Raw genomic sequence first — 21,450 nt, forward strand, 5'->3', positions numbered from 1 at the left:
CCACCCCCATGTGCATTCGTTTCCCTACACCCTTAGCGTACAAGCTAGGTCTGGATAGTGACAAAATGATCCTGGGCGATGAAACCATGACGAAATGGATCAACGTGAATTACTTGGGGAACACGACCATGGATGTCTACGACAATCTGAAAGCCATGTATGTGTATTGTGACATTGTGGATCCTCAAGTGGTGGGCACCAACAAATTGAAATTATTGAGAGTCGTCCCCTGTACGGGTCAATACGACGATCGACAACAAGCCCGTTGGGAACCGATTCGAGCCGAATATTTGAAACTGAGTAAGAAATATTTCGATACCATTGAGGTACACATCATGAATTCTTTAGGGCGTCCTATGGGGTTTTTAAATGGGCGCTCCTTAGTCAAACTTCATTTCCGCAAAGTGTATTGAAAGATGAAGTACCATCGAGGAGTCAGACGCCAGAAAGGACACGGAATCTGGTTTCTCATTCCGTGGATTGCCAATGCCATTGTGGGTCAAGCGGGCCAAGGAAAGAAGAGAAAGAGACGGCGTAAAAAGTATAAAAAGCGGGTGTAACCCCTAACGAAGTTCATTTACATCAAGATGCACTACCATAAAGGTTTAATACGGCAGCAGGGTCACGGGCTTGGAGCCCTGCTGGGAATAGCCAGCAAAGTGGCGGGTCCCCTGATCAGTGGATTATTAGGTGGAGCCCCCGCACAACAGCAACAACAACAACAACGTCCTGTCTATCAAGAGAGATATTATGATTACGACCGCCCTTATCGCTCTTATCGGAGGAGACGACGTAGAAGCCATCCAACAGAAGAATATGATCCAGAATCTGAAAAGCAGAAGGGAAAAGGATTTTTCACCGATTTACTCAAATCGGGGGCTAAAAGTGCCTTAAAGGCTGCTGCTAAAACAGGGATGGATGTGTTAGATAATAAACGATCACTCAAAGACGCTCTCAAGACACACGGTGCCCAAGCCCTGAAAGAGACAGCAGGGTATGCCCGTAGGCGAAGATCTCGAAAAGCCCCATCCAAACGAGGAAGAAAAGCACGCACAGGAATACTCAGGAAGCCTGGAACCACGACCCTCAAAAGAAAACAGGTGGGAAAACAGGTGGGAATACAGGAAGGAAAAGGATTTGTTAAAAGAAAACAACGTATCTTAGCTCGGGGAGGGCCTCATAAGAGACCTAGGAAGCAACCTAGGAAGCGATCTAGGAAGGGAGGTAGGAAGCTAGTGAAAAGGGGTAAGCCAAAACGCTCTCTGGATATTTTCGACTGAGAACCCTATAAAAAGGGAGTGAGAAGGAGACCAGAACACATTTGATCCCAGTTCACGCTGAGTAACACATCGTTCCAATATGATGCACAGAGAATCTTGCGCTTGTGGTACCAGCAGTTTAGAACTGTTTAAAGTGCCCCCGACCAACGTCACTTTAGAAGATTCGAAATGGATGGAATATTACCCCATTTCCAGTACCCTCAACTCGGATACGGCTCCGATTGAATTTGAAATCAAAGGACAAGGAGATGAATATCTGGATTTATCCCAAACTTATCTCCAGATGGTCTGTAAATTCACGAAAGCCAATGGAACGAATCTCACAGGAGGCCATTCGACCTCCACCCCCGTGAATAACATTCTCCATTCCTTGTTCAGTGAAATCGATGTCAGTCTCAATGGAAAAGTCATTACCCCGGGGACGGATACTTATCCCTACAAAGCGTATCTGGAGAAATTGTTGTCTTATGCACCAAAGACTCTGGAAACCCAGATGAGAGCCTGTAGCTTGTGGGAAAAAGATACGGCAGGACATATGGATGAGGTCAAATTAGAAGATCTGGCTCAAACTCCTGTGGAATTTCCAGTAGTGAATAACAAAATCAGCATCGCGGCCGTCATTCCGACTCCCGAGTATCCGGATGATTCGAAGAATGTAGGGTTGAGAAAACGTCACGAGAAGATTACAGACAGTAAGGAGATCGTGTTGATGGATCGATTACATCTGGATTTGTTTGAGCAAGAGAAATGTCTCCCTAATGGCTTGGATGTCCGTCTCCGATTCAATCGCGCTCGACCCCAGTTCTACATGATGACCGCTGCCGGGAGTAGTGGGAAAGTGGCCATTCAAAGTATGATCTTGTGGGTGAGGAAAGTCAAACCTGTGCCGAGTATCATTAATCTCATCAATCAGCAACTGAGTACTCAAACGGCGAAATATCCATTGAGACGAGTGGAAGTGAAAACCTTCACCATTCCTAGTGGCACCCAATCTAAAATCACCGATCATCTGTTTCAAGGACAGATGCCTAAACTGATCGTGTTGGGTTTTGTGGACAATGCGGCTTTTAATGGGGATAATACCAGAAACCCCTTTCATTTCCAAAATGAGAGAGTCAAGAAATTAGAAATCAGTATCAATGGAGAAATGATGGAAACCCGACCTTTGGAACCTAATTTCACCGACGATCAGTACCTGAGATCGTATTTGAGTCTGTACAAAGGCTTGGGAAAATTAGGCCAGGACTGGGCTCCGGACATTACCCTAGAAGAGTATAAAAACGGTTACACCCTCTGGTGTGTGGATTTCACGAAAGATCAAGAAGCCCAGACGGATAAATTTCATCTCATACAGACGGGGAACTTGAGAGTGGAAGTGCAATTTGCCGCCAACGTAGCCAGGACCTTAAACTGTGTGGTGTATGCCGTGTTCGACAATCTGCTAGAAATCAACAAACAACGAGAAGTCAGCATCGATTACTAAGAGAGAGATGGATACTCAGCAATTGAGAGATGTTTTACAACGAGATTTAGGACCGGCGTTTGCCGGTGTGTATCCTCGAGATGTCATACCTGAGTTGTTACCTCATCACAAAGCCATCGTGGTGAATACAGACCCTCACGATCGCCCTGGAGCGCATTGGGTCTGTTTGTATTTGAGTAGCCCTACCGTCGAATATTTTGATTCTTACGGATTACCTCCCAGCCATAAAGACATCCAAGACTTTATTCAACGCCACGGAGAGACTTGGATTCATAACACCCATTGTTATCGAGATTTGAATACGGATGTCTGTGGACAATACTGTGTGTATTTTTTACATCAACGCCATCGCCATAGAAGCACCGTACGAGAATGGTTACTTCCCTGGAAAGGCACGGCCTTACAACGCGATCGTTTTGTGGCGGATTGGTTTAAAGAGACCTTCCGAAAACCGAGAACCCATCAAGGACAAACTTGTCAATGTCAAAGACTGAATGTATTGTAAACTATGTTATTGTTATTGTTTATAGTTGGAGTTTAATAAAACGTTGGAAAAAAAATTTTTTTTTTCTTGTCATTGTAATCAACCATGTCTTTTCAAAAAGAATGGGTAGCCCTGAAAAGGGCTGTTTTCTTTCTCTCTCTCTGTTCTTGGTCTTTTCTCTTCTTCTTCTCTCTTCTCTCTTCTCCTTCTTCTCCTTCTCTTCTTCTCTTCTCCTTCTCTTCTTTTCTTCTCGGTCCCCCTCACTGTCTGTTCTTCTTCTTCTTTCTTCTCTTCTTTTTCTGCTCCTCCGGGGGTTGCTCGTGGTCAAACACAAAAACGGGCAACCACCCGTGTTTAAAAAACAATCTCCCCGGAGGCCGTTGCACCACTTCTAACTCTGCGTCCCAGTTTTCCTCTGGCGGGGGCAGATCCTGGCTCATGGGCGGTGGGGGAAGAGCCTCCCGTGAGGCCGGCGGGGCAATCTCTTGCTCCCAATCCTCCCCCCATTTGATACAATAATCATTCACTGTAGGGTCTGGTCCTACTCTACGGCTCATGGTTCTGGTTCCTTTAAAAAATCGGAATGCCCGATTTTGACGTTGCGCTCGTTTAAAAAGGCGAGAGCGCGGACGTCCTCGAAAACATCCCCTACCTCAGATGGCTGACGTCATGTTGATGACTCATCAAAAAACACTATATAAATAGGTCACTTGTTACCATTTTTTCTCAATCATGTCGTTTGAACGGTACGCGGACGATGAGAAAGATGTACTAGTGTGTGGGTATTGCCGAGGACCTTGGAGCACTTGTGGGTGTTTTCATTATAAAAAAGAAAACATCCTGGCCAAACAGAAGTGGATAGAGAGATTGGCAGAGCTGACGTATTATCCCTTTGTCTATAAATGTTGTAGTCACACTAGAGAACCCTGGCTAGAGTGTAAGTGTCCGCAGCATTGTACCATCACCCCTGAAGAAGAAATAGCACATAAGGACTGTACCTGTGAGATCTGTCAGGAGTTTAGAGAGCGCTGGACTCAGAGAAAGTTTGATCCCCGGCTGTTTCAACACTGTCCTTACAGTCAAGAACCCCGGTCAACGTGTACCTGTGAGACCTGTCAACCAGCATGTCGGTGATGGATCTACGAGGAGATGTATTATCTCTACCTTGGGTGGATGCTATTGTACAACAATGTAACTGTTTAACGGTGAAACCTCATGGATTAGCCGGAGGCAATTGGACTCATTATAGACAATGGATTTGTGACTTTGCTTATCAGTATCATAAACATGTTTACATTGTCAAGAAAATGTAACTTTATTATAGCTTTATTCTAGCTATTACTTGTGTTAATAAAAACTTTTTTAAAACAAACTTGTGTGTTTCTTGATTTTTGCCATAAAAAGTGTCTTTTCAAAAAAGTTGGTGGCCCTGAAAAGGGCCGTTTGGTCCTAAGGACCGACTTTCATTCCCTGCTTCCGGTAAACCGGCATAACGGGCACCGTCCCCGGGTGTGTCGCCGCTCCTGTAACTCTTCCACGCACGAGCAGCAAGCTGGGCGCTGCCCACATCCCCTACACGTAATTCCAGAGTGTACCCTGTCTTGCCAGCAGACAGGACACTTAAACCAGATGGGAACCGCCCTATCTGCCCAGCCAGGGACAGTCATAGGGTGGTTCCTCGGGGGATGAGTTGCCACCGGTGCGTGGGTTGGTCTCGGTGGTGGTGGAGTCCTCCCTGCAAACCGGATGGTAGGTGGTGGGGGTCTTGCAGGGGCTGCTGGTCTCGGTGGTGATGACGTGGCTGCCACCAACAGCGACGGACTCTGGGCTGGACTGGGAGGTGGTGCGGGGGACGGTGACCTCGGTGAATACTCCACCGGTGACGCTGGTGAGTCGCTCATCGGCACCGGGCTGTATTCCACTGGTGCCGATGGGATCGCTGGTGGTGGTGTTGTAGGCGTCGCCGGGGAGTAAGGTGGTGGTGGTGAGGGTGGCTGTGGGGCCCGTCGGCGCGGTCTCGTGGCCGTGGAGATTCGAGCGGTGCGGCGGCGGGGTGCCCTCCCTTCATACTCGGCCCGCACCCGGCAGATGATCTCACGGACCCCACTCTGGTCGAAAGGGGAGAAGGTGCTCAGGTCGTTCTCAGAACGCACAACCCAATTCTCCCCTACCCGTTCCTCAGCCACCACTACCAGCCGGTACCGAAAGCCAGGCAAGGTCTGGAAATTGTAGAGCGGGTCTCTTCTTGTAGCCATTCTTCTTTCTTCTTTCTTCTTAAATAATCTTCAAAAATCTTCTACAACTGTGCTGGATCACCAGTGAAGCGAACTGGCGAGTGCGCCGGTATATATCAGGAAAGCGCGGACCTCCTCGAAAACATCCCTCGCTTCGGAGACGAAGCCAAGATGGTGGCCGTCAAAATGGCGGATTTGTGCTTTCGAGTAGAGAGTTTTTTCTCATTGTCTTTTTCTAGACATTCGATATCTGTGCAAGGTAGATTTAATCTGATAGATTCTGAGACGGCGAATGCGTTAAACTTATTTTTATTTTGCTACGTCGCATAGTTTTCAAAGAAACAGCGGTTAAAGAGGTCGAGTCGAGGTTCAATGTTTCTTCACCGCCTCTTTAAAAATTTATTTCTCGACCATGTACATCCCTAAAAACATCTCATAAGGTCTATTCGATAGAAAACACCTTATTTGATTCGATTTTCACTCTACCTTTAGGATTTTCTGGATTCCTCAACAAATAAACCCTTCTCTGAGAGACTCAACCAAACACAGCTTTCGTGTAAACAATTTTATTCATGTCACATATTTCAAATACATAACTCCCACACACAACACCAATGCACATGTCTTTTTAAAATAGGGTCCAACATTTTTTCCATTTCTCGAATCCTGCGTTGAAATCGATATCGATCAGCGGCTACAGTCATCCAGATACTTGTCCGGTCTTCTTCGGGTAACAGATACACTTCATTATGATCCAGATTAAAAGTCACACGTTTAACTTGACGTACATCTCTCGAATACATCGTAGTCTGATTTTCTCGATTTCTGCTCTGTCTGTGGGTCGAATTCGTTTCAATTCCCGGCCCATTAAATGAATCAATACTAAGGCTTGCGGGGTGATCCGGTTCTCGATCAAATACTGACAGAGACATGGATAGTCCTTTAAGCTGATGGGAAATAATTCTTCTCGCATATAGTGTAACACAAATTCAATCTGCCCAGAATGAATGTCTGTGAGATAATCCAATACATAAACTATCGCTTTCTCTGTGATGTGGTCACTGCTGGCCATCCTCCGGGAATAAATGAAATGAATTAAGTTCTTCACACTTTATGTATACTTCTCGAAGCCAGTCCTTGGTGATACTTTCAATCTCGGCGATTTTTTCAGGCATGCGTTTCTTGAATTCCTCCCCCACAACATAAATTAACATCAATCCCGCATCGTTATAGAGATTGATGTATATCCGGTTCCGTAGATCTGTATATTCGTCCAGAGTCATTGGAAACACCCCCGCTATCAGATAATTTTTAACCGCTTGAAACACCGTATCGTCTTGCATTTTCTCGACCCATTCTAATGCATGGTTATGCGCTTTTTCTGCGATGTTGTCACTGCTGGCCATCCTCCAGGAATAAAGGAAAAGAAAACGGTTAGGTTTTTTTATACACCTTTTCCAACCAGTGATCGGTAATCGCTACAATCGCCCCAGTCTTCTCAGGTTCCCGTCGTCTAAATTCTTGGTCCATGGTATAAATCATGATCAATCCAGACTCTCTGTTCAGGTTGTCGGCTATATGCTTGCAAACGCTGGAATATTCATATAAGGTCATAGGAAATTCCCAAAAGATCAACAACTTCATGGCGAATTTATATCTCAACGGCTGTTTTTCTTTCCAGTCCTTGATACACTGTAATGCAGCGCTACGAGCGTTGTTCACCGATTCTTTGTAGTCCTCGAAATACTGTAATACAGCGGTAAGAACGTTGTTGTTCAATTCAGCCATGATGATCAAAATGAAAAAATTCTAAAACGTTCTTGTTTTATAACAGGGCAGCCATTCCTTTCATACGAATCAGTTCCACGAATCCTTTTTGTAGACAATCGCGTAAGATCCGATCAATGTCACTCATCTGGTCTGGAAGATTCTGTTTCAATTCCTCAGCATACAAATAAATCATGAGTAAACGTCCCGTATTGGTATTCTCCGCTAATGAATCAGCAATCCGTTGAAAACTATGTACATTTCTGACCTCCGGTGACATCTGTTGTACAAATTGACGAGCATTTTGAATGTGAGGATTATGTAAGGCCACGTTCATACATTGTAGTACATAACTATATCCATTTATTCTCGTAGTAGCACTGCCGCCCATAGTAAATAACGAACGTTCAGAAAACACCTGTATTTATAGGTAAAGGTTATGCATCACGTGATCAAACACCTACACCACGTGATCAAACACCTGTACGTCAGCTGGTTTTTCTACAGTCATTCTTGTCTGACCTTCAGTCATGGATACACGGAGAATTTTAAGAGCGAGACGCCGCCGCCAAGGAATACAACCAGTAGAGAATTTAACCATAGTAGAAGATTATGTAGACGAGATGGAGATCTGGGACAATTTAGTACAGAGATGTCGCCATCGATTACGCTGGGGCCGATCTAAAAATTGGTGTTTTGACTATGTATTGCTGTCACATGAAACAGTGGAGGATATTTACCTGCGTTTAAGTGACATGTACCTGAAAAATTCCCCCCTCATACAGTACATGATTTACCAGTTTTACACGTTATTGAACGGCACTCAAAAAGTATCGGGATTTATTCGACTGGAGAAACCACGTTACCGGAGAAGTGTATGGGTATTGTTTTGGGATGCACACTGGATGTGGGAAACCGTCGAAGAGATACGTTTCCCCGGGAGAAGAGCTCGACAATTAGTACAACACATTATATCCGAAGATCATGACTTACACGTGTATATAGAAGAACCTGCGTATGAAGCAGGCCATTTTTAAAAATAAAAACTTCATGCACAGCCCTTTTTAGGGCTACTTTAAACACCAATATAAGTTCCATTCCACTAAAGTCAATGTGTACCAATGGGCACTAGCACGCGCTGGTCGCGAGAAACCGGCTTTTCAAGTTCAATTAGTGCACTAGCACGCGCTGGTCGCGCGATGTTCTAGCTGAAACCGGTTTTTCCAGAAAAAGATGATGCAACCACGTGGTCCCCACGTGCCCCTCACGAGACAGAATAGTCTAGACATTTTGCTGGCTATAAAAGCGGAGCCCCAGTGTCAGTCCTCATTCGATCTTCAATCACCTTCCAGAAGACATGGCTCAGAAACAACTAGAATTTGTGGACAAAGCTCAGAAGAAAATAGATCAGCTGGTACAGAAGGAGATGGGGCCACAGAAAGACTACATTGAACTGAAGAAAGCTAAGAGTGACGATCAGAAGACTGAACTGGGGAAGACCTCGAACTTCTTGCTCACGTCTCCAGACTACGTTGCTCAAAGAAGAAGAGAAGAGAAGAAGATGGCCCAGACCTCGAACCAGACCACGAGCTTCAATCTCACGCCTTCAGACCACGTTGCTCGACAAGTGAAGATGGCCCAGACCTCGGATTACCTCCCTAGCCAGAATCCGACAGACCCGGGATTAGGCTTCTATTTTCCCGATTCACAGGACGCTACGGGACTGGAGATGGGCTTATACGATAAACCCCCCTTCGGCGGAGAAGATTCCCCCATGAGCAGGACCGATTTCGCCATCATTACCACGACACTAGACGGGATCGTTAACCGCATTAATGTGCTGAGTAATGAGATTGGAAATCATACCACAATCCTACTGAAGAAGCTGGAAGACCTGACTTCTAAAAAACCTAGAAAGGAATACACTCCAGATTACACTGCTAACCCGTGCTACACGTGTGGAGAAACAGGACATTGGTCGCCGGATTGCCCACAGAAAACAGATTATCCGCAGACCAGTAAGAAATCGTGGTCGGCAGATTCTCAACAGACCAGCAAGAAAACCAAACAAAAGGATCCTTGCTTCAAATGCGGAAAAATAGGACACTGGATTAGTGAGTGTCCAGAAGAACAAGCGGAGATAGATGCGATGATTGGACCCGTACCTGGCTCAAAACCCCCTGTGAAGAGAGAATACACACCGTTAGAGATGTGGAATCCACCCGCACCTACTGAAGAACGGCCAAAAAAGAAGAAGAAACTCAGCAGAAAGTAATGGACTGTGCTTGAACTGTTATGCTTATTGAACTGTTTTTTATGCTTATTGAACTGTTTTTATGCTTATTGAACTGTTTTGCATTGTTCTATGCTTGTACCATTGTTCTTTAATAAACATGTCAACTTAAAACCTTGTGTTATTCTTTTAGATTTAATACACTGTTATTCTTTTAGATTTAATACACAGGATTTCACTGGATTTTCAGAAAAATAGCAGGAACTCATTCCAGGAACTCAAAGCGAAAGTACCGCATGCTAAAATTAGGACCATAGGCCAGCCTATTCACCCGCTCTACAACCCCTGCTGGGGTTGACCCCGTCCTAGTGCACTCCGTTGACCCCGACACCGCTTGACCAATCAAAAACGCCCTTACTTGACCTCATTTGCATAAAAAGTGCACTCAGTTGAACCCCCTATCGGGACGCCTTATACTACTTCCCTCAAATAAATAAAAGATTTTCTGTACAGTCCACACTTCGGTCAAATGGTGGGGGTCATATTTCAACAATGAAAAATGACCCCAAATATACACAAAGTTCCTTTGCAATCCATATCTCAGTCGGGTAGTTGGGGTCATATTTCAACATTGAAAAAAAACCAACCCGATGTACAAAACGTTTTCTGTACAGCCCATATCTCAGTTAGGTGATGGAGTCATATTTCAACATTGGATAATGACCCCAAATATATAAAATGTTGTACAATCCATATCTCAGTCAGATAGAAGGGAGTCATATTTCAACATTGAAAATTTACCCTAAATGTACAAATTTTTTCTCTGTATAGTCCATATCTCGGTCAATTGGTGGGGTCGTATTAAATTACCTCAAATATACAAAATGGTTCTTTACATTACAATGTACGCATGTAACATTTACCCGTAAGTAACCGTTAAAATTTACCCCATTAATGATTTTAAAAAATTAACGTTGATCACATTTCAACGACAGTTTTTGATCAAAATTTAACGTTAAGAAATGAGCTCTGAAGTCGTTTTTCAACGGGGTCACTATTTGATGATGTTCCTCCGTCGTTGTCGACGATGAGCATGACATCTATGTAGTCGGGGTGTGGTCGATGTGTCTGAAGGTGACTAGTCTAACCGACTCTTGTATGGAAATATTTGCTGCATGTACGACACTTGAAGTCAATTGTTGTGGAGGTGCTTGTTATCCTTATCTGTTTCTCTTACACTCCTCCAGACGTGTTTTCTCCAGTTTTTGACCCACCAGAGATAGCTGTTCGCCAAGCGGTGCAGTCTTTTGCGAGGTCTTCCTGGGAATCTGTGGCGATGTCAAGTGTCTTCAGGTTGGCTCCGAGGCAGACCTTGAAACGTTTGTGTTGCCCCCCCCCCCCTTTACAGACCTAGTTCCGTAAGATAAGTTGTTCAGGAATTCTTGCATCAGGCAAACGTGACCAGTCCAACGAACTTGAGATTGTTGAAGAAGGACGTATATCGACGACAATTTTGCACGAGAAAGAACCTCTGTATCTGGTATTTTGTCTTGCCATCGGATATTCATTAGCCTACGAAGACAGGTCACGTGAAAGTGATTCAGATGACGGGCATAGACTGTCCAAGTTTCACAAGCATACAGTAGGGTTGTGATCACAACTGCCCTGTAAACACGTGTCATCGTTTCCAAACTGATACCTCGACGACTATTTAATGTTACACCGGATGTACATTGTGGAACCTAGCCAAAAATCTACACCAAACCATTTTGTTCTATTGATTTAACTTAAAAGTCCATCATATATCAAAGTTTGAATGAAATATCTCTACTGAACGAAGAACGATAACTTCTGAATATGTTTTGAAATAAATGTGACGCTTTCTTTAGTGGATATAATGCGGTCTTTGGGGATTATTGTTACAAGTATATTACACGTTTTGATTTGACTGTTTAAACTTCAATCAGAGGAGACTATAAGCAACAGCTTGCAGAAATGTTTGAAAAATAAAGACGGATTTAACATGCCGGTTACGCATATGGTACATGTCTTTAATTCTTCATCTAAGGAAAATATTGTCTGATTGTCTCTGATTCATCTCAGCGAGTCATTTAACATCCAGGGGCGGATCCAGGAATTGCAGTTACGGGGGCGCCACTTTATGAGGCAGGGGGTGTGGGGGCGAAGCCCCCGGAAGCTCCTGGATTTTACAGATTTTATAGGGCTTGAATTATATCTCCTATTTAGTCTTTTGTACTATTTTCTATCATTTTTTATGAGGTGAAATTAATGAAATGACGCAAATTTTAAGGGTTTTTGGAAAATTAAGTTCTCCCAATAAAGTAATTCAAGAAATCAATAGATTTTGTCATTTATTTCTCCTGGAGTGGAAGAAATTATTGCTTCTTACATTGTTTTGTACATTTTTCTAAACAAGATACCACGATTTACATTAAGTTTGAAAATTTTAGGGGGGGAGGTGCGCCGACTGCGCTCCCCCCTTAAATCCGCCACTGACATCCAATATCATTATGTATCCTTGCACCTCAAGGTCAAATAGATAATTATTCTGGCATCATTCGTGTCCTCTCCGCACACTGGAACTTTATCACGACGTAGGTTTGCATTATATTATTCTATCTTTAGGCGTCTTCCCTAAGTGGACTTCTTCACTATGGTTCGCATCGCTTGCGCTTTGTGAACGGAAGGTCACTGGGTTCGTGGAATCCTTATGCTGAAGCAGTACAGGTCATATCTCAAGACCTTTAGAATAGGAAGTGGTCGAGGAACTTGAACGCTAAATTTGATAATACAAGAAGGAAACTAATTACAGATAGGGGAAAGTGGAGCTGAAACACTTCAAAAGAGCGAAAGGTGTTTTTGGATATTTTAGCAACCTTCTTCACATTCTTCCAATAAACTGCACCACGCAATATAACGCAGAAGCTCAGTGATTAGAGTTTTCGTTTCGTAGCCTGTAGGTCACGAGTTGGAGGCCCGCTCGTGCCATGGCCGCACGTAAACATTGTTAGTGATTGCTCCTTTGCTAAACGCTCGGCATTTAGAACTCAGAGGCACGGGTCTTTCAGATATTTTAAAAACGGAGGTATCGTCTCACGACAGGTGTTCGAAAGTTAATAACTATAGATATGTACAGCTCTAATATAAAGGAAAGTATTAGGACAAATTAGAGAGTTAAGGACCTACACTTAAAAATCTTCAGTTTACAGTGCAGAAAACCTGTGCACGGCTGAGGCCTTATATCGCTGTATTCTTGCTTTGCCGTCACAAAAAGTTGATATAAAAAATCCTAATATACTTCCCACTACACTTGTGTCCAAACATACCTTCAAATCCCATGAGAGCTCATTGCTTCAAATGATTTCGTTTGTTGACGTTACCATGTTAGATAGTGAGTTAATTTGAATCCCGTTCAGTCGCTGATTTTTTGTGTATTATGGTGGCTGATTTGTGCCACTTTACAATTTGTCGTCTTTTAGAGGCGAAAAGACGACAAAACGATAATTAGCGACTTTTCGCCTCGAAATAACGAAAAGTCGAAAAAACGACAAAATACAGATTTTCCCGTTATTTTGCTATCTGATTTTCTAGGAATTCAATATGAGATTTGCTGTGTTTTCGAAAGTTATTAATTACATTTACAAAAAGGAAACATCTAAAATTAAATTATAGTTCGTATGTACTTGTATTCTACTAAAGAAATCTTCTTTTTTTTTGTAAATGTTATACCAGGCATGTCTCGCCCCTTTTTACAATTTACTTTTCACGTTATTTTTACATACAAATCTCATATTTTCTACATGCAAAGTTCGATTGGTTTCCCCTCCCCATTTTTTTCGCCTCGAAAAGACGACAAAACGCCAAGCGAAAAGGCGACAAATTAGGTTGCTAATTTGCGGGTTTTATTTGTCGTCTTTTCGCCTACATATTGTCGTCTTTTCGTTATTTCGGGGCGAAAAGTCGCTAATTATCGATTTGTCGTCTTTTCGCCTCGAAATAACGAAAAGACGACAAATTGTTAAGTGACAAAAATCAGCCACCATCGTCTATTCATAATATTCATTTGTATCTATTCATAATAGTCCCTTGGGTATCGTCCCGTGGGGATCCGGATTAGAATAGGTCCTCAGTACCCCTTGCTTGACGTAAGAGGCGACAAAATGGGGCGGTCCTTCGGATGAGACCGCAAAAACCGAGGTCCCGTGTGACAGCGGGTGTGGCACGATAAAGATCCCCCCTGCTCAAAGGCCAAGCGCTGAGCATAGGCAAATTAGCAACCTAATTTGTCGTCTTTTCGCTTGGCGTTTTGTCGTCTTTTCAAGGCGAAAAAAAATGGGGGGGGGGGGGGCAAATCAGAATATTGGGATACCCACTTTTGGGATATTTTCTATATGGGATATTAAATTCCCATGATTATTTATCATCACTAAAGATATTATTTGATCAATTATTACCGGTCGTAAAATTCATCCTTGATTATTTCATTATCATATTAAACTTTTTATACTTGTACATTTTTTGCAAGAGCTTGTTCTTTTTAAAGAATCGTTGTTTTGTTTAGAAAAATATATCAACCAAATTAATAAATTACAACATTTGAACTAGTTCCAAGTCTCAACTACGGTACTTGTATAATGAATCTGAAATACACGTACCTATTGGAGTATAAAAATAGAAGATTTATTGGATAAAACAGAAACTGTAATATCATGCAGATTTAGAACTTTTGGATTAATCAATTCTTCCGCCACAAAATACAGTCCCCGCCAAACCCTTTCAAAATTTGAATTGACACAATTGTTGTTCAACTGAATAGAGTTCAGTAATAGATAAAAGGTGAAGATAACGAACAGTGATCAATCTCATCATAACTCCTATAAGCAATACAAAATAGAGAGTTGGGCAAACAAGGACCCCTGGACACACCAGCGGTGGGATCAGGTGCCTAGGAGGAGTAAGCATCCCCTGTCGATGTGTAATGTGTTTGCACCAATGGGATCAGTATCAAACCAGGAAATACTTAGTTTTATTGCGCAGTTGTGCTCAAATCTCAGGAGCTAACTTCCTTAACTGGCAATGGTGACGTCTCCATGCGAGTGAAAAATTCTCGAGGGGGCGTTACACAATTATACAATTAACCAATAATGATATTGGGTTTTGCATGACCCAGGGCATATTTAATGTATCTTGACATATACAGCAAAAATATATATGGTATAGGGTATGTTATGTGGTAACTATTGTAGCTCCTTAGCTAGTTACACAAGTATTACATGTACGTAGAGTATATGTTTTTAAAAAGACAAACACATGCGTGCGAGTATTGCCGTCTTATGACAGCATCTGGTTTTACAATACAAATGAAATATTATATCCGTGTTTGCCCAACTCCCTATTTTGTATTGCTTATAGGAGTTATGAGATTGATCACTGTTCATTATCTTCGCCTTTCATACAAAACAAAAGGGAAGCCAAGTTTAGTTTAGCCACTAGTATAGTGGGAAAATATGACAGGAATTATTTAAAATTAAAATTTTGAGACGGCGATGTAAGAATACAGCGATATAAGGCCTCAACCGTGTGCAGATTTTTCTACGCCATAAATCCATTTTTTTTAAAATCAGGGATGGATCTGTAGCTCTCTGGTCTATCCCAACATTTCCCCAGAGAGCTACACATCTGCAGCTAGCACATTAAAGAATCCCCACTGCTATGGGACTGAGAGCCAAGCATAGGTCCAAATTTGTGGTACTTCACTTACAGATGGTGACGTCTCAAAATGAGTGAAAAATTCTCCAAGATTTTGAATACATGCATGTTATATACCCAAAGAAACACATAAAGCAGGGAAATAAGTGTATGCTTAAAAGATCACCGGTATATCTCGTGACCTCATGATTGTAATGATATACATCATTATGCAAACCAGCAATCGGAATTGTCTTTCTTTATCGTTCGACCTTTACCGTTGATTTGGAGGTCAACGAGACCAGGGTACGACCAAACAGGATAGATAATTTGTGTTCTGTTCTAGGTAATTAGCAAACAGGATATATAATTTGTTCTGTTCTAGGTAATTAGCAAACAGGTTAGATAATTTGTGTTCTGTTCTAGGTAATTAGCAAACAGAATAGATAATTTGTTCTGTTTTACGTACATGTAATTAGCATTTACTGGGATGTATCAAATTATTGGATGCCGATAAAATTTCAATATGAATATGCAACTCTAGGACCATGGGTTTATCTTTTACTGGTATTGATAACGAGTCGGTTTCATTTATTTGTTTGTCTGTTATTTTATTCATTTGCTTTGAAATTGGTATGTTAGGGATATGATAAGTAAAACCGGAACTTTTGGAAGTATTCAGTAATTGAATGAAGCGTACGATTCAGATATATCTTTTGATGCAATATTATTGTCTAAGAAATGCAATACCAGACACTTATATCAGTAAAACAAAAAATGCTCACCTAATCAGAGACACACTAATCCTGAATTTCCATCAGGGGCGAGATCAAACGATCAATGTCGGATAAAAATCTAAATTCAAATAGTAAGGGAGAGGGAGGGTAAAAATTCCCGTAAGTTTTTGTCATCCGACACCGATTACACTTTAGTATAAAAATAGACAAGCGATTGTTAAAAACTACATAATAATATTATACAGGTATTGACTGGGTTCGAGGACAACAGGTGTTTTGTTTGACCCGAGAACGGGTCTGTTGCCCGAAGCCGTAGGCTGAGAGCAACCGATCCATTCGAGGGTCAAACAAAACAGCTGTTGTCCTAAGACCCAGTTAATAACTGTTTTGTTATACACCTTCATTTTTAGGTTGTTTTTACTAGGTGCACATGGTTTGTTGACTTTAAATGGGACAGTGTGATTGCGTACATTTATCACCGATTCCACTAGTTTAAAAGAAAACATACCTAACATCCTAATTGATAATTATATATGTATCTGCTCTGCTTTTCATCAGCTAAATTCTGTATTTCATCACTAGTCAATCAGTGAACCTCGCCATTACGTAAACAAATCAGCAGACCAAGAATCACGTGACTTGCGTATATAACAGCTTTAACAAGAATAAAATAAAAATAAGTAAACTTCATCTTATACAATTGATTCTAGAAAATGATGAACAAATAATTTTTCTATTGTTCTTGCTGTCCCTACTTTGAAGAATTAATTGAATTTTATCTTCCGTTGCTATCGCAAAATGTGCATCCGCCATTTCTCTTTATCCAAACGTCACGAAAAGATAACTCGAGTTAGCACCATATGACGTCATTGGTCAACAGTCTTTTTTAACAGTTGATTTTAACTGTTCCCGGTCCAACAGTCGCCAGAACAGTAAAAAATGTTGGACCATTTTTTGTAAGAAGTTATATAGGAACTGTTTTATAGGGGTATAACAATACATTTTAATGAACATTTAATAGTTTATAGTTTTAAAAAATAGATGTACTACATTTATCAGGTTGTTCTGCATTCCTACGCGCATTGTTTACAACTGCAGTGCGTTCATAAGGAAATGTCTATCATTATAAATCGTAAAGATGAAAGGTGAAGATAACGAACAGTGATCAATTTCATAACTTCTATAAGCAATACAAAATAGATAGTTGGGCAAACACGGACCCCTGGATATACCAGAGGTGGGATCAAGTGCATAGGAGGAGTAAACATCCCCTGTCGACCGGTCACACCCGCCGTGAGCCCTATATCAAAGGCAAAAACATTGGAAATGTAAATATCTAAGAAGTATTTTTCAGTTTTGAAAGCATATGACATGATATACCGGCACTTAGAACCTCTTCACATCAATGAGGCGCCTTAGCGTTAAAGGTATATATTCTCATATACTTTCAAAAACTGAAAGACACTTCTTTTATTTTACATCTCAATTGCATTTTATCCACCGTGGTTAGTCGACATGTAGATTTATTAGTTAAGTGTATTCATACGCAGTGATTAGCCTATTTCTAAAGTTGAAGTTTTTAAGATATTAACCTTCAGTTTCAGTAAGTAAGAATGTTAAGGGGACATGTACAACATATTGTTCCTAAACCTCAATCCTTCACCAAAGAGGGAAAGTCTTACTGAAAAATATCATGTTAGCAGATTTTCGGGAAACTTCGTAATGTATCAATTCAAGTCCTATTACAACGTCAGGAGAGAAAAAACCTATTTAAAAGTCTTCATTTCCTCATTTGTGTACGTACTCTTGCTGTTTCCCGTGGACAGTCCTTCACCATTTTTTAATATGCATAAACCTTTGAAGAAAAAACTATCGATGCCCTGTTTGTTGCTACACGTTTTGTTTCTGTTACTTGTCTGTTGCCACACGTTTTGTGTCTGTTGTCTGTTGCTACACGTTTTGTGTCTGTTGCTACACGTTTTGTGTCTGTTGTCTGTTGCTACACGTTTTGTGTCTGTTACTTGACTGTTGCTACACGTTTTGTGTCTGTTGACTGTTGCTACACGTTTTGTTTCTGTTACTTGACTGTTGCCACACGTTTTGTGTCTGTTGTCTGTTGCTACACGTTTTGTGTCTGTTGCTACACGTTTTGTGTCTGTTGTCTGTTGCTACACGTTTTGTGTCTGTTACTTGACTGTTGCTACACGTTTTGTGTCTGTTGACTGTTGCTACACGTTTTGTTTCTGTTACTTGACTGTTGCCACACGTTTTGTGTCTGTTGTCTGTTGCTACACGTTTTGTGTCTGTTGCTACACGTTTTGTGTCTGTTACTTGACTGTTGCTACAAGTTTTGTGTCTGTTGTCTGTTGCTACACATTTTGTGTCTGTTACTTGTCTGTTGCCACACGTTTTGTGTCTGTTGTCTGTTGCTACACGTTTTGTGTCTGTTGCTACACGTTTTGTGTCTGTTACTTGACTGTTGCTACACGTTTTGTGTCTGTTGACTGTTGCTACACGTTTTGTGTCTGTTGCTACACGTTTTGTGTCTGTTACTTGTCTGTTGCTACACGTTTTGTGTCTGTTGTCTGTTGCCACACGTTTTGTGTCTGTTGTCTGTTGCCACACGTTTTGTGTCTGTTGTCTGTTGCTACACGTTTTGTGTCTGTTGCTACACGTTTTGTGTCTGTTACTTGACTGTTGCTACACGTTTTGTGTCTGTTACTTGACTGTTGCTACACGTTTTGTGTCTGTTGTCTGTTGCTACACGTTTTGTATCTGTTGCTACACGTTTTGTGTCTGTTACTTGTCTGTTGCTACACGTTTTGTGTCTGTTGACTGTTGCTACACGTTTTGTGTCTGTTGCTACACGTTTTGTGTCTGTTACTTGTCTGTTGCTACACATTTTGTGTCTGTTACTTGTCTGTTGCTACACGTTTTGTGTCTGTTGTCTGTTGCTACACGTTTTGTGTCTGTTACTTGTCTGTTGCTACACGTTTTGTGTCTGTTGACTGTTGCTACACGTTTTGTGTCTGTTACTTGTCTGTTGCTACACATTTTGTGTCTGTTGTCTGTTGCTACACGTTTTGTGTCTGTTGTCTGTTGCTACACGTTTTGTGTCTGTTGCTACACGTTTTGTGTCTGTTACTTGACTGTTGCTACACGTTTTGTGTCTGTTGTCTGTTGCTACACGTTTTGTGTCTGTTACTTGTCTGTTGCCACACGTTTTGTGTCTGTTGTCTGTTGCCACACGTTTTGTGTCTGTTGTCTGTTGCTACACGTTTTGTGTCTGTTGCTACACGTTTTGTGTCTGTTACTTGTCTGTTGCTACACGTTTTGTGTCTGTTACTTGTCTGTTGCTACACGTTTTGTGTCTGTTGTCTGTTGCTACACATTTTGTGTCTGTTGTCTGTTGCTACACGTTTTGTGTCTGTTACTTGACTGTTGCTACACGTTTTGTGTCTGTTGTCTGTTGCTACACATTTTGTGTCTGTTGCTACACGTTTTGTGTCTGTTGCTACACGTTTTGTGTCTGTTACTTGTCTGTTGCTACACGTTTTGTGTCTGTTGTCTGTTGCTACACGTTTTGTGTCTGTTGCTACACGTTTTGTGTCTGTTACTTGTCTGTTGCTACACGTTTTGTGTCTGTTACTTGACTGTTGCTACACGTTTTGTGTCTGTTGTCTGTTGCTACACGTTTTGTGTCTGTTGTCTGTTGCTACACGTTATGTGTCTGTTGTCTGTTGCTACACGTTTTGTGTCTGTTGCTACACGTTTTGTGTCTGTTACTTGTCTGTTGCTACACGTTTTGTGTTTGTTGTCTGTTGCTACACGTTTTGTGTCTGTTGACTGTTGCTACACGTTTTGTGTCTGTTACTTGACTGCTGCTACACGTTTTGTGTCTGTTGCTACACGTTTTGTGTCTGTTGTCTGTTGCTACACGTTTTGTGTCTGTTACTTGACTGTTGCTACACGTTTTGTGTCTGTTGTCTGTTGCTACACGTTTTGTGTCTGTTGCTACACGTTTTGTATCTGTTACTTGTCTGTTGCTACAAGTTTTGTGTCTGTTGTCTGTTGCTACACGTTTTGTGTCTGTTGCTACACGTTTTGTGTCTGTTGTCTGTTGCTACACGTTTTGTGTCTGTTACTTGTCTGTTGCTACACGTTTTGTGTCTGTTACTTGTCTGTTGCTACACGTTTTGTGTCTGTTGTCTGTTGCTACACGTTTTGTGTCTGTTACTTGTCTGTTGCTACACGTTTTGTGTCTGTTGTCTGTTGCTACACGTTTTGTGTCTGTTACTTGTCTGTTGCTACACGTTTTGTGTCTGTTACTTGTCTGTTGCCACACGTTTTGTGTCTGTTGTCTGTTGCTACACGTTTTGTGTCTGTTACTTGACTGTTGCTACACGTTTTGTGTCTGTTGTCTGTTGCTACACGTTTTGTGTCTGTTGCTACACGTTTTGTGTCTGTTACTTGTCTGTTGCTACACGTTTTGTATCTGTTACTTGTCTGTTGCTACACGTTTTGTGTCTGTTGTCTGTTGCTACACGTTTTGTGTCTGTTGCTACACGTTTTGTGTCTGTTACTTGTCTGTTGCTACAAGTTTTGTGTCTGTTGTCTGTTGCTACACGTTTTGTGTCTGTTACTTGACTGTTGCTACACGTTTTGTGTCTGTTACTTGACTGTTGCTACACGTTTTGTGTCTGTTGTCTGTTGCTACACGTTTTGTGTCTGTTGTCTGTTGCTACACGTTTTGTGTCTGTTACTTGTCTGTTGCTACACGTTTTGTATCTGTTACTTGTCTGTTGCTACAAGTTTTGTGTCTGTTGTCTGTTGCTACACGTTTTGTGTCTGTTGCTACACGTTTTGTGTCTGTTACTTGTCTGTTGCTACACGTTTTGTGTCTGTTGTCTGTTGCTACACGTTTTGTGTCTGTTGTCTGTTGCTACACGTTTTGTGTCTGTTACTTGACTGTTGCTACACGTTTTGTTTCTGTTACTTGACTGTTGCTACACGTTTTGTGACTGTTGCTACACGTTTTGTGTCTGTTGCTACACGTTTTGTTTCTGTTACTTGACTGTTGCTACACGTTTTGTTTCTGTTACTTGTCTGTTGCTACACGTTTTGTGTCTGTTGCTACACGTTTTGTGTCTGTTGTCTGTTGCTACACGTTTTGTGTCTGTTGTCTGTTGCTACACGTTTTGTGTCTGTTACTTGACTGTTGCTACACGTTTTGTGTCTGTTGTCTGTTGCTACACGTTTTGTGTCTGTTGTCTGTTGCTACACGTTTTGTGTCTGTTACTTGACTGTTGCTACACGTTTTGTGTCTGTTGTCTGTTGCTACACGTTTTGTGTCTGTTACTTGACTGTTGCTACAAGTTTTGTGTCTGTTGTCTGTTGCTACACGTTTTGTGTCTGTTACTTGTATCAAACCTTTGAGTGATTTGTGCTTATGTCCACTTCCTCCACTCCTTGTCCTTTAGATATGCTTTTCTCATTGTTCTGATTACATCTGGTTATAAATAT

The 21,450-nt window shown here is 41.6% G+C and overlaps 2 protein-coding genes across 2 annotated transcripts; one reads left to right on the forward strand and one right to left on the reverse strand.

The window, feature by feature from the left end:
- Positions 1–1,359: 1,359 nt before the first annotated feature.
- On the forward strand, positions 1,360–2,763 carry LOC130054907 (uncharacterized protein F54H12.2-like). Its single transcript, XM_056166004.1, has 2 exons — positions 1,360–2,394; positions 2,524–2,763. Exons 1-2 carry the CDS (start codon positions 1,360–1,362, stop codon positions 2,761–2,763), a joined length of 1,275 nt encoding a protein of 424 aa, XP_056021979.1.
- A 1,947-nt stretch (positions 2,764–4,710) lies between these two features.
- LOC130054908 (uncharacterized) lies at positions 4,711–5,502 on the reverse strand. Its single transcript, XM_056166005.1, has one exon. It carries the CDS (start codon positions 5,500–5,502, stop codon positions 4,711–4,713), a length of 792 nt encoding a protein of 263 aa, XP_056021980.1.
- Positions 5,503–21,450: the final 15,948 nt, after the last annotated feature.

Source organism: Ostrea edulis, chromosome 5 (assembly GCF_947568905.1).
Source record: "Ostrea edulis chromosome 5, xbOstEdul1.1, whole genome shotgun sequence".
Taxonomy (NCBI): Eukaryota; Metazoa; Mollusca; class Bivalvia; order Ostreida; family Ostreidae; genus Ostrea; species Ostrea edulis.